The sequence below is a fragment of the Notechis scutatus genome, chromosome 4, assembly GCF_049901735.1.
Source record: "Notechis scutatus isolate UNSWTSFEM ecotype Mainland chromosome 4, rNotScu1.2, whole genome shotgun sequence".
NCBI lineage: Eukaryota > Metazoa > Chordata > Lepidosauria > Squamata > Elapidae > Notechis > Notechis scutatus.
This window is the reverse complement of record NC_142012.1, coordinates 46,302,261-46,319,097: the sequence shown is the minus strand read 5'-3', so window position 1 is coordinate 46,319,097 and position 16,837 is coordinate 46,302,261. Positions and strand designations below refer to the sequence as shown.

The 16,837-nt window shown below is 33.9% G+C and overlaps 2 protein-coding genes across 15 annotated transcripts in view; one reads left to right on the top strand and one right to left on the bottom strand.

Annotated features, from left to right (window-relative positions):
• WDR17 (WD repeat domain 17) overlaps positions 1-4,590 on the top strand; it is a 74,236-nt gene extending 69,646 nt beyond the window's left edge. For all 12 annotated transcript variants that reach the window (XM_087963311.1, XM_087963309.1, XM_087963302.1 and 9 more), the window contains 4 exons: positions 255-356; positions 1,308-1,406; positions 1,552-1,735; positions 3,149-4,590. In XM_087963311.1, the coding sequence (XP_087819437.1) occupies positions 255-356; positions 1,308-1,406; positions 1,552-1,735; positions 3,149-3,268 (505 nt within the window). In that variant the 3' untranslated portion in view covers positions 3,269-4,590. The remainder of the gene's footprint in view (positions 1-254; positions 357-1,307; positions 1,407-1,551; positions 1,736-3,148) is intronic.
• Positions 4,591-5,940: 1,350 nt separating this feature from the next.
• On the bottom strand, positions 5,941-15,824 carry SPATA4 (spermatogenesis associated 4). 3 transcript variants are annotated; one of them, XM_087963321.1, is made up of 7 exons: positions 15,396-15,824; positions 13,709-13,787; positions 11,795-11,924; positions 11,071-11,189; positions 10,481-10,701; positions 9,038-9,154; positions 5,941-6,347 (listed from the first exon to the last, which is right to left on the bottom strand). In XM_087963321.1, the coding sequence occupies exons 3-7, from the start codon at positions 11,858-11,860 to the stop codon at positions 6,238-6,240; spliced, it is 633 nt and encodes a 210-aa protein (XP_087819447.1). In that variant the 5' UTR covers positions 11,861-11,924; positions 13,709-13,787; positions 15,396-15,824; the 3' UTR covers positions 5,941-6,237. The 3 variants fall into 3 exon arrangements, with proteins under 3 accessions (XP_087819447.1, XP_087819446.1, XP_087819448.1); XM_087963320.1 differs by having other exon boundaries at positions 13,709-13,875; positions 15,396-15,821; XM_087963322.1 differs by lacking the exons at positions 13,709-13,787; positions 15,396-15,824 and adding an exon at positions 12,643-13,633.
• Between the last annotated feature and the right edge of the window lie 1,013 nt (positions 15,825-16,837).

Below are 16,837 nucleotides of genomic sequence, written 5' to 3'. Positions count from 1 at the left end.
TGGGTTAATTGTGGGGGGGTGGTGTTCTTTTTCATTTGAAAAAAAATATTCTAATTACCTAGCTAGATTTGTTTCTATGTGCTTAACTTTTTTATAGTAACTTCCTTTTTATGGCATATTTGCTTTTGTTCATTTGTCTGCTTTTAAAAGATCTTGTTTTAATGTTTTGTACATCTCTTAAATTTCTAAGGTGAATAAGATATATACATGCATGCAATAGTAATTAGGAAAAGTAATGAAAATATTTTTTCCAGATTTAGAAATGAATTGTTAATATTATGTGGCTACATTGGGGCTTTACTGGCTATTAGAAGACAATATACCAGCATTGTACCAGCTCTTTATGAGTATACAAGGTAATTCTTCTGTAATAACTTAATTGAACGTCCTTCTAGGAATTAGGAGAGCTGTATTTGTCCCCCCCAAAAAATCTGCCATTTTAAATGTCCTGATTTTTCACATCTGTGTGGACAGTTTGTGACTGTAATTAGTATTTGATCAATGTCTAACTTTCGAATATATCTAGTTTTCCTAATGGAAAATACAGTTTAAGTACAAGAATGGCATTTGTTCAATAGTTGTTCACAGCTGTTTTAAACCATGTGACTGACGAATCCAACTAAAGAAGCATGGCTGAATTGATCTAATCTCTTAATTCAAACTTTAATGAGTACATCATTTCGGCACCAACGACAGCAAAACCAGATCTGACCATTTCCCATATAAACCCACATAGTCAAAGTTCAGGTTCTCTCTCCCCCCAATTAGATCAAGTCACATTATCCAGTGGAGCCACCTGGTATTTTTGTGAGAAAGTCTTTTAGCTCTGATAATCACCTGCCGAAACGTCCTTAGTTCTCAGGGCTGGCATCTTGATGTGTAGAACCTAAGTTCTATCTCCCCTTTCCTTCCCCCCATAGTTCACTGGCAAGCTGAGAAGCGATAATAGTTGCAACAAAAGCACCTTTTGAAGCTTGACACCATGTTTGAATTGGTATCAAACCCCTCACGTTTATATTAGATAGAAATTGAAGCAAGAGCATAGACAAACCTTCTCCAGCTCTGAATTTCTTTATCCCAGGAGCAGCCTGAGATCACTAGGTTGGGAAAAGTTGGGAAAAAAATCATCATAGATTAGGTTCTAAACATTTTACATTTAAACTGTCTGTGGACTATGACAGGTGTTGATCCATATAAACTATATGTTACTATCATGGATCAGTATCCATATTAAATGTATACTGACCCATATGGAATGGAGTGTAATCTATATAGAACTATCTTGTGTTACTCTATATTTTTTTCAGTCAGCTTTTAAAAAGAAGAGATGTATGTGTACCCCTGAAAATCAATCAACTCTCTGAGGAACTAGATGCTTGGAGAGTCTGTAGCCAATCATTAAACAAGTAGGTGTATGGTACTTTATTTGACATGGTGTGAATTTATGACATTTTGCTTTATGTGGAAAAATTGCATGGATTTTTAGAATATTTTTCAGTTGTGAAACTTTATGTTTATTCTTACAAATACTAGCATGTCTACATTTTATAGGTCTTCTGATGAACTACTACAGATACCACCATCTGAATTGCAACAACAGATTTATGCAACAATGCTATCACGAATTAAAGAAGAGCATCTTCAAATAACCATAGGAACAAATTATGTTTCTGGATCTAACCTTCCTGGTCATTCAGATGTTCATATCTCTTGTTTGACAGGATTAAAAATACAGGTATTGGAACAGAACTGGAGTACATTCTGTAAGAACCTACAAGTATGAGTATTATTGGTTATATCCAATAGTAACACAAATGGAAAGTTGCCTGTACTCTCCCGTGGTGGCACAGTGGTTAGAATGCAGTACTGCAGGCTTCTTCTGCTGACTGCTGGCTGCCAGTACTATTGCTGTATTCTTCCAATTGAAGTTTCTTGAATCTCCTGCGAGGATAGTATTCAAGTTAGCATTATGTTAGTCCCCGGAGGCAGTTTGGTTTAGATGAGGAAGAACAGGCTGAAACACAACTGCTCATCCAGGCTGCACATGGATGAATCATTTGATTTCAGGATTTTAGCAGCTTTGGTTCTTGGTGGATTATATTTCCTCAGACAGATCTGATATGCAGTTTGGATTTTATTTTTATTTGACGAGCAGGTGGCAGTTGTGGACTATAAACCTCGTTTGCATTTCTGCCTTCTCCTGGGAGGCTTTACTCAGTCACTCACACCTTAGTCACCACTGCAATGTGTTCTGAGTATAGCCGCCTTGGAGGCCACTTGGAAAGTATAGTTGGCCCAAAATATGATGGGATGAGCAGTGAGATGTGTACCTTATTATGCCCATGTAATATCTCTGATGTATGAATTGCAGTGGTTATCTGTGACTTTTTGATTGGAATTCAAAGTGCTGGTTGGCATCTATTAAGCTTTACATGATTTTTGTAGGACTTCTTGTCTCCAATTGTACCTTCTTCTCTGATAAGTTCTGAAGTTCAGCATTCTTCAAGTTCCAATTGTTAAAAAATGTGGGACCTAAGAAATGCATCTTCTCTGTCATTGCTATTGCAATATTTCTCCTTTAAATCTATATGAGTCCTGTCAATTGCCTACTTGCTTCAAACATTACAGATAATTGTTATAAGATTTTCTTGAAAAAGATGAAGAATTATTCTAAAAGGAAAATCCTCTATATTTGAGGGTGATTGTTGTTAAAGAATAAGATGCAGTAAAAATCTCTTACTTGATTTCAGGAAACAAATATCTTGTCCCCGTTTCATTCCAATATATGATGATGAATATGTTGGATTACGATGAAAACACAGAATTTCAATTCCCTAAATAAAGGTTCATTAAATGAAATTTACTTACCTTTTCTTCCTTCCTTCTTCACTTATTCTCTCAAAATCTGCTCATGGGAGCAGGACTCTGAGGCATGACAAATACAGAAGGAAGCTATATATGTTAGCATAAATGATCATGTCTCTAGGCCTAAACAATAAATTATTTAATATCTAAACTTTTTTTGCTTTAATGATTTCTTCTTCTAAACTTGTAAAATATTTTTATTTTTAAAGCTGTAAGTGCATATATACTTATTTAATGTATTTTTCATACAAAAAGTATAATTTGTTTATATCTTACTGTATAGGGTCCTGTATTTTTCCTTGAAGATGGAAAATCAACGATTTCACTCAACGATGCATTGATGTGGGCAAAAGTGAATCCTTTCTCTCCACTGGGGACAGGAATACGGCTCAACCCATTCTGATCAAGAAATCTTTCTATTAATAATGATAGTTGCTTTTATTTTATTAGTGGAAAGATTTGAGGTTGACACTTTCTTGAACAGTTTTATAAACTTTGTGAATTATACATTTAATTTTTATATTAAAATTGATAACCCAAAGAGAATTTCATATATCATTGGCAGCCACGGGCTTTTAGAAGAAGATTGAAATTAGGTATCTGTGAACACTCTTGTGAAGCACATTGCTGGGTCATATAATCACAATTTATGCTTTGAATTATTCCTTAAAGAACACATGCATCCTATTTTAAATAAAGTTTGTGTGTGTGTCTCCTCCTAGTGGAAATTAAAGGGCATAGCCTAACAAGTGCTGTTTTGGATAAAAGATCCACTGAAACAAATAGAAATTTTGCAGCTGTGATGTATGATGGATTGTATTTTCATATTTATAATTATTAATGTGTGTAAATTTAATAGTTGTATAGTAAATTGGTTAGCAGGTATTTTGGAATACTTAGCTTATACTCGGCATAAGAATGTTTTTAAAATATATTTTGAATATATGGATTTGCATTTGACATCCTTTATTTTAAACGATTAAGCATATTTCTAAAATTTATTTTCCAATATATCTCTTTTAAGTAAACTATTGATTGTACCAAAATACACTTTGTAAATTTACAAGGAATTAACTCTTTTCATTTTAGTGTTTGTAAACATATGGCATTTAAATTTCCAGCATCTAAATAAATTAGGTTTGTTTTAAATAAGTCTTTTTTTCCTGAACGTATATAATCAAATTTCAGTTTATTACCACTACCTCTTCTTTAGGTTAGAACTTCTACATGTCCTGTGTAGTCAGGATATTGAGAAGGAGACTGCACTTAACCAAACGCATTCTGGCTGTGAAGGTAAAACACGATCTCTGCTAGAATCAGTTGCTTTTCCATAGTGGATGTGTGTGAAACTCCTCCCTGAAATTGAATACTGAAAGATACCTAACAGCAAGTAAATAAATATGCTTTTTTGCACATTGTATGTATTTCTTTTCAGCTTCTGGGTTGAATACACAGAAATCTTTTGACTTTTACACATTGAAAAATGTGTAAAAGTCAAAGGTTCATGCATGTACGTTCAGCACAGATACCGAAAAGACTGCTTCAAGAACCAGCAATGACTATTTATAGGTAAAATTTCTTTAGTTCTATATTTTCCTTTCCAAGGCTAATACCTCTGCTTTTCCTCAACATTCCCTAGAAAGATGTATTACAGTAATAATATGCAGTGGTTATTTTGCTTTGTTATGTGTTCAGATCATTAAACTTTTCATTCAATAAGCTCTGCCTCTTGCTGTCTACATCTTTTTTTTTTTCTATCTTTGATTTGCTTGTCTTTTTGTTTCCAGAATTTCCTTTGTAGGAACTTAAGACTAATCTCTACAAAACAGTTTACTTGAATTTCTAGTTTTAGCTAAGATAAAGGGACCATTAAAACATATTACAAGAATAAATCTACAGTTTATAATTTTACTTTTTTCAACTTAGATCTTTTGACATTTTGTAAAGTACGATATACTATTTTATATACAGACTGATAGTTTGGTGTTGTGCTTAAAGTGCTGGCTTAGAAACCAGGAGATGCAAGTTCTAGTCCTGTTTTAGGCATGAAAGCCAGCTGAGTGACTTTAGGCCAGTCACTCACTCTCAGCCCAACTCACATCACAGGAGGTAGGATTGTTACACATGTTCACATGTCTTGAATTACTTATAAAATAATAATGACAGAATAAATATCTAATAAAGTATTATTTATTGATCAATTGTATTGGTTGATTCTGGTATATATTTATATGGCAAGGAAAAAGCTACTTCTATTTATGAAAGGTTTGAGATCCTAAAGTTATTTTTACTTGGTTCCATATGATCCCCCACCTCCCCCAAACATTTTCTTATAGCATGCAGGAAAAATAATTTTAATGATAGTCAGATCTTATAATGAATCTTCCTTATTATACCAATTCTTCTGTGGAAAAAAAATACCCTGTAAACTTTAGTTCTCTTGTTCCGATAAGTATGAAAAATTTACAGCAATCCCTGAAATGGAATTAGCTACTACTTGTTCTTATATTTTCAGCAATAAATCAGTATACATATAACTGAAATGTATATGTTTCAGATTGGGATTAATTTTCTTCCTCTATTTTTCCTCCTTCCCAAAACTTTAAAAGTATTTCAGAGCTGTGCAGATTCCTTTTCTGCAATAGATGAAGGATAATAATAGCAATAAATATCAGTCTCTCAGTAGCAAGAAGATGGTTTTGCCATAGGAATATCTTTTGGGTTAAAAAAAAAGCTTAGCCTAACTTTTTATTGCATTTTTATTGTGTTCCTACTGCTTTTCAGTCTCATAACTTTAAAAGAGGTGCTTTCTCAAGGACTCATTAAAACTCTTCTGTCCTCCCCACAATGTGGGAGAAAACAGTTTTCAGGACGTTCTCTAACCCATTTGACTGGTTCTAAAATTCTGAAAGATACATTCTAAGAAGCTTCCTTGGTTGATGAGAAGTTGATTTTTTTTAACATGATTCGTTGATTTCCATCAATTTATGTGTACTTAAGAGTATATATTTAGCTATATTGAACATTTTACATTGTTTCTAAACGATTAAGAAAATACTTGACAATGAGGCTGGAGCTGATTCATTTTATTAAAATTATATTCACTAAGAGTTCTAGGTTCTGCATTACTGTATAATAAAAATTTACATTATAGCATGACGAGGTAAATTTCCAGTGATGGAATGGATAAAATTATTGCATTTTCTTATGCTTGTTTAAATATCATGTTAGCAATATGTCTTTGATGTCAGTATTAATTCTTTACTGGCTTATTTGTAAGGTTCATGTTCCTCAATATAGGACTCATGTTTGATTATAAATCTTCTTTGGTATTTCTGAATTTCTTCTCTGTAGTTCTTCAAAATGTATACCTTAAACTTCAGTATTCATGTTTATATCAAATGCGAATTTCTCAGGTTGTTTCACTTGAATAGTTTTGAAATGGACATATGTTTTACCTCTGATTTGTGTGGATGCTACTCCTAAGAAGGTGGGGAAAAAATTTCAAGCACACAATTTCATTTATAACATAAAAAATTGTTTTAGCTTCTAAAACATTTTTTGAAATGTGAGTTATTAAAATTATTAAGATTCTTCTACCTATGAATATTTGAGAAAATTAAATAGACACAAATTTTCAGCAATATAACAGTTTCTGATTATTATCAACTCAATCCGTGCAAACTCAAAATTGGCTCATTGAAATATGCTAAATATTGTTAAAAATGAAAATGTAGGACATACTTTTAATAAATACATTCAGGTGCAGTTCACTCTAAGAACATTAGACATAGAGCTAGAAATTGAGAGACAAATGACAAAAAGAAAACAGGAGGTCCAGGAAGAGGAGGAGTCAACTGAAAGAGTAGCTGGAAAAATAGAACAAACAAAACAGCAAACAAAAAGAAATGATAAAAAGGAGATAAAAATGACAATGATTGATGAAATAAACCAAGGGGAGAGTATTTTAAGGGAAGTTAAACAGGAATTGGAATTGCAGGGAGACTTTTTTGGGAGAAAGATAGGGGTAAGAGTAGACAACTTGAAAAATGAGACAATGGAACATTGTAGAGAAGAGAGAAATAAGAGGATTGGCCAAGAAGTGGCAGATAGAGACAAAGATTTAAAAGGAATATGGGAGACAAGCTAAGAAACAAATAATTAAAGCCTCAATGTGGATGAGAGGTGATGGTTAAAAAAGTTTTTTTTAACATAAATGTGTGTATGTAGTTAAGACATATAATCGTTAAATGTAATAAATACAAATATTAACATTTCATTGGAGGAAAAGAAATGATATGTGGAATTTGATTGACATAAAAATAATATATTGAAATATTGCACAAGATAATGAAAGATTACAACTTAATAAAAACTACTATTATCAGAATTACATAACTTGTTAAACGTAAATATGATGAATACGATTTTATTTGTACTAAAATGTGATTAGAAAGGGGATATTTTTTAAATATAACAGTGGCATAATTAAAAATTAAAAAGGGGATAAATAATGTAAAATTACAACTCAATATGAATTTGTGAATTGTTATTAGAATATAGTCTGTTAAACACTGCAAATATGATTATCAATATATTATTTGTAGTAAAAGAAGTGATGTTAAGAATATAGAGATAGACACAAAAAATAACATACTGAAATATTGAACAATCAAGAATGATAAGTTAACAAAGTAAGCATATTAATATTAAATTTTAAAAGATTGTCAATTGTATTAAATGTGAAGAATATTGTCATATTTGTTTTAAAATGTAAGACACTCTTATGCCACACTGTTCACACAATGATATGTTTGTTGAAATAAGAAAAAAATAAAAAAATCTATGGCAAAAAAAAAAAAAAGAATGCACAAGGGACAATAGGCAAAAGAATGCAGTAATTGCTTTGTCTCCTGCTTATATCTCCTGACATGAAACAAATAGGCTCAACCTGTGAGGTTGCCTGAAATGATATTCAGAAGACAATTCTGGCATTTCACTCAACCTCCCTTTCCTTTTCTCCCTGATAATACAAATGATAACGGTAATTATGGAAGGTGCAGCTGTATTTTTCTTCTGCTGGAGAAGTTAAGACATGAATGCAAAGAGGTTGCAGATGCTTTTTGCGGTAACAGCCATTGTCTCAAAATAATTGTTTAACTTTTCTCTCAAAAGCAAAATTGAAAGAAGTAGCAACTACTTTTGCCTCTTCTACCTTCATAGTCCATGACACTATATATATGTTTACATCTTGTCATATACAACAAGGAGGGCTATGCTTTATAGAGGAAGAGAGAAAAAGTAACCAAGCAAAAAATGGGCTTATTACATTTCCAGCTAATTATTATTCTTTCACTGAATGTAGATAAAATATTGAGAGAATAAAGAAGGCTGATTTTCAAAAGAATAATTCTTACTAATAGGCCCATTATTATGGGTAATTTCAGACCCGTATCTGCCTTCCAAAAAGTCAGAGGCAGCCTTAAGATACTTCAATAAGAAGGCTCTTTTCTGCTCCACCTATAGAATATGCATAGATATAAATGTGCGGGTAGATGACCATTTATGCTAACTCACACTTCAGGAGGCATTATGGAGCCCACACTCTACTTTGATGCTGACAGAGGATCAGAGGACATAGAGGCAATAGTGAAACTCACTCTTCCTCAGCTTTCAATATTGCTCCAAGAAAAAGGCTCAGAAGTGACAATATGGGGAAAATAAATGTGTAGACATTTTCTAAATGGCTGTCAGGAAAAAAGATGAAAAACAACTAATTGAAAATTAAATAAAAATATGAAGAATATGACACAGTTGATAGGAAAATAAACATTCTAAAAAGGAAAAAATGGTATAAGTATAGAATGAAAAAAGATGGATAAATCAGAGACTGGTATAGAGAAGGAAAGACAGAATTAAGAAATATTAAGATGAATTATACCAAAAAACCAAAAAGTGCAGTATATTCTGCTCAAAGTTTTGTTACACTGTTAACAGAAGTTACAATTCAGTTAAACGCCTAAAAGGAAAAAAGACATGCTTGAATTAAACTATGAATATTCAGTCATAACTATTTCAATAGAACTTATTCCTAAACAAATATTTAAGTTTATCTAATCCATTTGAATAGAACTGTGACCTTTGATTTTCAGATTGGAAAAAGAATGCTTACTATTTGGCACAGGAACAGATTTTTCCTTTTGAAGATTAGTTGTACCAAATGAACGAGCCAAAATAGAAGAGCGATCAATGGCAAGTTGTCTCAGTGTTGGTTTAATACCAAACCGTGCTGTAAATCAACAAGAGTCATTTATCTTAAGCAACACATGTTATTAAATATGCCAGCTACATTGTATAAAATTTATATTTCTAAACCAACCATCTCCCTCATAAATTATTAACTTCTATTTATGATTATTAAAGAAAATGTTTCATTAAAGAGACAATTGAAAAGAATATAGCTGGAGATTATGCAGACATTGATATTCTGAGAGCTTATAAATCTATTCAAATTTTAAAATAAAGCATGTCTGCAATATACACAGTGACAATATTTTTAGTTACGATCTACTCTTTGTAATGCATAGAGATTAAGATAGATAACACTAATTGCAAAACAATCAAACAGTTAACAATAAAAAGAAATGATAGAAAGCAATCTAACAATGCAGTTAAGTATTCAACTAATCAATATTAAATATTTTCTATGACAAAGGTGGGCCTTCTCCAAACAAAATTAATAAACCTGAAAACCCATGCCCTGTTGTGCCATAGTTTCAGAAATATTTCATTATCTAAACTGAAAAATAGAATAACCACTAATGGCTCCAAAAATAAGAGACGGAGTGGCTTCCTATTTCCCCACTGATTTTCTTTGTGTGGGTAGCTAACAGGGAGCATTAGAAACCTTCCTTCTCATTCCTCCCTCCCTTCCCTTGCCAGGAGGCTGGTAAGGGGCTGTTGCCAGGTAAGGTTGGGAGCAAGGGAGTGCATGAGTAGCCAGTGTGCTATGGGCTCAAAGGGACTGGTGGTGTATGCATCATTTCTCTATTGACTTTTTCCCTGAAAGCTTCCCATAAGCAAAAACTTTGCTAATTGGAAGGTGGCAAGGAGCATCAACAATCATACCGGTTCCTTCCCAGTTCTCCACTGACTTATGGAAAGCCATCAGGAAATCATCAAAATCATCTGACCAGAGCCAAGTGCAGCAGCACAGTGGCAGAGCTGAACCAGCAAAAATATCCCCAAATTTTATTCCCTCAAGACTAATGGGACCCAATGTTCTGTAAGTTGTCCTATTTGAGGTACCTTTCTTGAAAACATTTTGCCTTATGTAGCGTTTCACAGAATTGAAGCTTACAAAGTTTCAAACAGACACGAGTTTTTGTAGTATATAGATGAAAAGCAAACTGGATCTCCTGCAGCAGGTAACTAACTCTGAGTTCTTATCAAATTGATTCTGGATAAAATACAAGCCATGGAAAGTCCTTTTAAGGTGAGTTTGAAAAGTGCAGCTAACTATTGGTTTTTTTAAATACATGTATTCCTATTAAGTTAAGCAGGCAGGGAAATATCCTTATGTTATTCAAAAAGATGTTCTGAGAAAGATACTTACATGGATGTTGTTCCCTCTCCATTAACCTTCGCTGCCTATGTATGTCAAGGATGGCATTTATTTTCTGTTTGTTTTTGTAAATATCAGGTTCTGCCATTATTTCTGTCAGACTGATATTGTTTTTAATAGCCCTTGAAGCAGTTGATCTAGCAACTGGTGGTAAATTGTCCTGGTAAATACGATCAGTAAAATCAATCTTTTCCTCTTGAATATGTTTTATACTACAAGAAAAAAAGAAAGCATATTCCAGTTTCTTTCATTAATCAAGTAATAAAACAATGCTGAGCTGCCTGTGTGCTTATATGTATATTCTTAAACTGAAACTTCCTCAAATTAACTTGAAATTCTATAGATTCACAAATCAATGACCACATTGATTTATATTTAAATTAGATGGGAAGATAACAAGCACAAATCAATGACCACATTGTTTTGTGGTTGTTTTCTTCCCATCTAATTTAATTTTTCCTGAGAAAAATTATAGTAGTGGATTGTGCGCCTAAAGGAAGGAATTGTCTTATCTTCTATTATTAATCTTAATATTTAGGTATTAACATACAGTGTTTAAATACAGCACTGAAGAAACATACCGACTGTTTGTCAGCATTGTATAAATGTCTTGTACAAATATTTCTGCAGCTCCTGGTTTACAATGAATTGTTCCATCAATTAACTCTCGTGTAGGTTTCAGGTTCCTTTTTGTAAAAAACTTTAACAAAGAGAAAAAATACATAAATTTATTTTCATCTCCTCAGTTATTTATCACAAATAATGGGATAATTGGCCCGTTTTGTCACTTTCTGTAATATCGGAAGTGACGAAACGGGCCTATTATTTAGCCTGCAAAGCTTGCAGAGGCTTTTTTTCAAGCCTCTGGGAGGCCAAAAAAGGGCTCAAACCAGCCAAAAATCAGCTGTGAGGCACAGTGCAGGTAAGGGGGCAGCGGGGGGATTGCACACGCATGCGCAGGGGGTGTGAGGGGGCGCACATGTTGCCTTCTGGGTGCTGGCACACGAGCACAATTTTTGGCATAGGAGCCCAAAAAGGTTAGCCACCACTGGTGTAGACTATGATGCCTGACACAGTATCTATGTAACAGAACAGGAAAGACACAACTATTAAAAATATAAATATGTATTTCCCTGGAAATACAAATACCCTTTTTATATTCCACTTGAAAAACAATAGCATAAATTATTTGTCTATGACTGCTGACTGATTAATTGCCAGTAGTCTACAGAAGAAATAAGAAACCCTCATTTTATTGTAACTTTTAAATTTTATAGAAGATTCATAATTTAATTTATTATTCACCTTTTCAAGCATTGTCCAGTTACTGAGTTTGACATTTAGGGAGGTTCCATTTACAAAGGAATGCATATGAATATCTTCTGGAAAGTACCGAGAGAATATTTCGGCAATAAGGTAGCCATTTGAAAAATCCCTATTTGAAATAAAAATATAAAATTTAAAAAATTGAATGAAAGACTAACATTTGTAGGATTTGTCTTAATTTAATTATGTTATTCCCAAACTGTAGATTCTTACTTAAGAAGGATGATTGCTTTGGGTGACTTGTTGGATTTATATACTTAGCTATACTTCCTTTTCCTAAAGGTAATCAACCTTGACTGTTCTTTGGAAGGACAGATACTGAAGCTGAAGCTCAAATACTTTAGCCACCAAATGAGAAGAGAAGACCCTGACGTCTGGGAAAGATTGAAGGCAACAGGACAAGGGGATGGTAGAGGATGAATAGTTAGATAGTTTACTCGATGCAGTGGGAATGAGTTTGGGCAGACTCAGGGAAGAAACAAGGAGGCCTAGCATGCTGTTGTCCATGAGATTGTGAAGAGTCGAACCTGACTGAACAACAGCAAAATACTTCCTTCTAGAAAAAGGCCTAATAAAAATCCTTTCCCATTGTCCTCATATCTCAGATAAATAAAACTATTTACTTTGTTTTGCAACACCAAATTCAAATTTCCCTTCCTGAAAAAAGATAAAAAAGCAAGAATTGAATGATAGTAACCATATGATATAACCAATTCCCATTTTATCCTTCCTAGCATTTTTTCACAAGTGCAAGGTCTTTTTCCCCCCCAGATCAGCTGAGTTTGGATCCATTGTTTATGACAGGAACTGACCAACTGGCTCATTACCTGAGCCTTTTCTGTGTCTACCAAACCCAAAAGATCACCCCTTTATTTTTAGAATTTAGACCTGCTTTCATCTGGAATCAGTTCAATACAGATACAGGCTTTAATTTGGAGGAAAGAGATCTATCGTAAGGAAATGAGAGAATGATCAAATTGATAAATACATTCCAATGGACCTGGCTGGACTTTCCCTGTAGGCATGATTCCAATGAGAACATAAAAAGCAAAAGTAGTTACACTGGTCTATAAGCAAAAAGAATCTCAAATCAATACTTGGTCAATACATTTATTAGGATCAATCAAAACTTTTTAAAACTCTGCAAACATCCAAGATTCTATATCAGACAAGATAATATAAAAAAATCAAAAGAAAAAGATATAGAAAAACTAAAAAAAAATAGGCCAAGCATTGCAATAATTAACTTTCTCATTAAGAGTCAATATCAAGACTGCGGACTGAATGAATTCACCACTTTCTTTTTTTAACCTTACTTTCTTGTATAGTTGCATTTAATATCTATAGCATCTATAACTGCCACTCTTCAGCTTCCTGAAAATTCATTCTGGAGTCAGTTTTTTAATAACTGTACAATGGTTTCAATAAATGTACAAACTGCCTTCAAGCACAACAAGCCCCAGGTCTCAAATCACACATTTTAAAGAAAACCTGCTTTTTAAAATAGCCAACTTGTAGAAATTTGGTAAATGCCTAAATAAATTCCAAGTAAACAAAAACTCACTGTGGTTCATTCAAATAAGAACACAATGACACTGTATGCAAGCTATAAGGCTATGAGTTTCTTTGTAAAAAAGGAGAATGTACAGTATATTGGGGTTAGAGCACAACTATGGGGCATATGTGAATTTTGTTGAGATTTTTTGCTGTTTCTAACAAACAACCCTGTTAGCCATTTTGGAATTTTTTAAAAAAATGACATTTAAAATATATTTTCTATTTCTACAATTTGTCAAGTACCATCAGATTCTTGGCCATCTGATCAAAAACATGAAAAGTCTTCAGGAGGAAGAAAAATAATGACAATCCTCTTCCTGAATTTATTTGTCTTACCTACGGAAGTTCTTTGGTGAAAAACTGAGGTCGAGACTCTGAAGCCATCGCAGTACTGTCAGGGGCAATCCAGTACGCCCTGGACATGTGGAGTATGACATGAAGGCAAGAGAATTCTTCTAAACTGAGGACTTCTTAAGTTCTTATATTTTTTTCCACTTTGTCACCTATCACATTTACATTAAAATACCACAATAATTAAGACACTGTTATGGCCACCTACTTTATTTTATCAATCCAATTTTGCCACATTGGTTAAAAACTCTTATAAGCTATAAACTCTCCATAAATTGGACAGCATTAATTCCCAAAGTTTTTTTTAACATTGTCTTGCATATGAAATTATATCTTCCTCAGCAAATATTTAAAGAAAATAGCATCTCTCTATTTGGCACTACCACTCATTATACTGATTCTGAGAATTAGGGTTATAGCTGATCAGTACCTTGGATAGGACCAGGCAACCTTTCCTGAGGTGACTAAAATACTTCCTTGGTATCCACTAGACTTCTTTATCTTTATAATTTTATAAATTATAATTATAAACAATCTTTATAAAAATGTTTTAAAGAAAATCATAAGAAAAATTGACATACTGCAAAAAATAAAACAAGTCTAAACAAGTGTGTGGTTATCATTTTTCTTCTTTTCTTCTTATGCAGATATTCATCTAAAGAGGTCACAGTCATTCAAAAATAAAAATGGTGAGTGGCTACAGCACAGGGATTTGTTTAGATAGTGTCCATTTGCTTAGCAAAACATAAAGATCAGAATGGGGTGGTAGAAAATGTTCTGAAGGCTAAAAGGAGCCTTGAGAATAACCTTGCTAACTTATGTACAGTAAAGTGGGGGGGGGAGGAATAATAGAAGAAAGAATGCTTTGAGATAGGAGTGGGAATGGGAAAGAATAAATATGAGAAACGTTTTTATTTAGAAAATTATGGCTTCTTCATTCTGTCTCTTTTGTATTTCCTAAACCCATGTTTAATTTGGAAAACAATACATTATGGATTCCACCAACGTGTGAAAATAGCTGCAGCAATGAATTCAGCAAGTTGTAAATACGGATAAGATCATAATAGAAAAAGCTGCTAGTGGTAGCAGGAGTCTCTAGCCGCTTCTGCGAGCCCTTTGTTTATCAAATGCTAATTTCTGATTACAATATCACTGAATATTTTCAGCTCTTTAAACAGGGAGTCAAGTGCCTTTCACCTTTAAGTTACCCGATCTATTATTATGTACTCTATTGTTCTTATTCCTTTCAAATCACTCCAAGAACTTTTTAATTTATTTTTATTTATTTGATTTGTCCAAGAACTTCCTAGAGCTTTCACATCTATTCAAAGTTTGCATCGTTGTCCAAATTGTAAACACCCACCAAGCCAGGCCAAAGCTTAACAGACTTTTGTTGAACCCCCAAATCTTGCTAGACCAACATGTACTTATCATTTGCAAATCCTAGGACTGCAGATTAGGCTGAACCGGAAAAAGGCAAATGGAAAATCACGTCCCTCCCAGGACGCCAGCTGGATTATGAACGCATTTGAAATTGGCTTCCTTCTCCCCTCCCTGAAAGAAAATTCAACTTTCCCCTCCCCACCACCCACCCCGATTCAGCCGCTTCTTCCTTTCGAGTCCTTTTCTGAACTACCCCAGTCTCATCTACACGCGCGATTCCCGCTCTTACTTAAGAAGGGCCTCAGGCTCCCCGATCGCCGCGTCTTCGATCGCCATAACAACCATCACCGGAGCAACCCCTCGAGCGTCAGTCCCACCCACCAAAGCGATGGGGGGGGGGAGTCAGCAGCCCAAGTGCGCATGCGTTTCAGCGTTTCAGGAAAGCATGTACAGTTTTGAACCGTAAGAAGTGGCGGGCGTCTTTCTCGCAATAGTGGGCTCATTTTCTATGTCGTGCTGTCCTAAATCAGGAGGTCGCCTGCCAGTAGTGCATAATTAAACGAACTAACCCATCCACCCGTACCGCTTAACCCAGACAAACTTCCCGGTCACTTGTGGTCCATTTATCTTCTCTCTGAGTTGCGTGTTTCTTTTATCTCCAAATCTAAAAAGCGACATTTTCGACTCTCGAGTCGGCGGTCGCCTGGCTCGTCCCGTTTTCTTGATCTGCCGATGCTCTGGTTCCCCTCCTTTTATGTATGTAGGAATAACCTGTTCCAGTCAATTTGATAGTTGTACGGACTGTTCAAACTCCGTCTCTGCATTGTCTTCAAGTGCAAAAAGCGAAATACATATTTCCCACGAAGAGGAAGGACAAAATTGGCCCTGGGATTCATTTTTAAAATCAAAATTGAAAGCAGAATTGTCTTTGTGATGTTTTACTTTTAAGTTGGAGAACTAGTTTAATAAATAATGTGATACAAAAAGTTTCATTTTAAATCGATAAAGGACTTGAAACAGTTATCTAAATTTTACTACCCTTCCCCAAAGTTTTGCCTTTTCACGTTACCTTAATAAAAGATTTGCTCTTGAAAATACAAATTTCCAGCTCTGATGCCTGTAGAAGTGATCTTTTTAAAATTATTTTTTATGGATGTGTGTGTTATCTATCTTGACTGAGGGTGAAAAAAAACCTTTCCTTGATAATACAAAGGATGTGGAAATATGCATACTATTGGAGGTTTTTTGAGTGTTGCAAAAAGAACAAAAAGTTGCATAAAGCTTCTTGAAAACCATTTTCTAATTGATGAGATCAAAAATTGTCAAATTTAAACCAATCTAAGATGTCACAAATACTGCAAGTGAAAAAAAAATTGAGAAAATATTCCAGAAGTTGGAATAGTTGATATAAATCATCTCTCCAAAGATTCAAACTTGGGCACATTTTATTTGTATAATGAAAATTTTAACCATTCAATAGTTACTGAAATATTCTTGTCCTAAGGGATAAACTGTTGGAAAGTTATAGCAGTTTCATTATATCGGTTTTAAAACATGAAATTTTATATGCAAATTACATTGCATCTGACATTAAAGCACTACACTGATGTAGTTAATTTTTGGGTTGGAGAGAAACTTGTTAGATTTTGCATGTTGTTTGTTTTAATAACAGGAGATGATAAGGCACAACGGGTGGCATTAAACATTAGTCCCCATAGAGCATGACTGAAG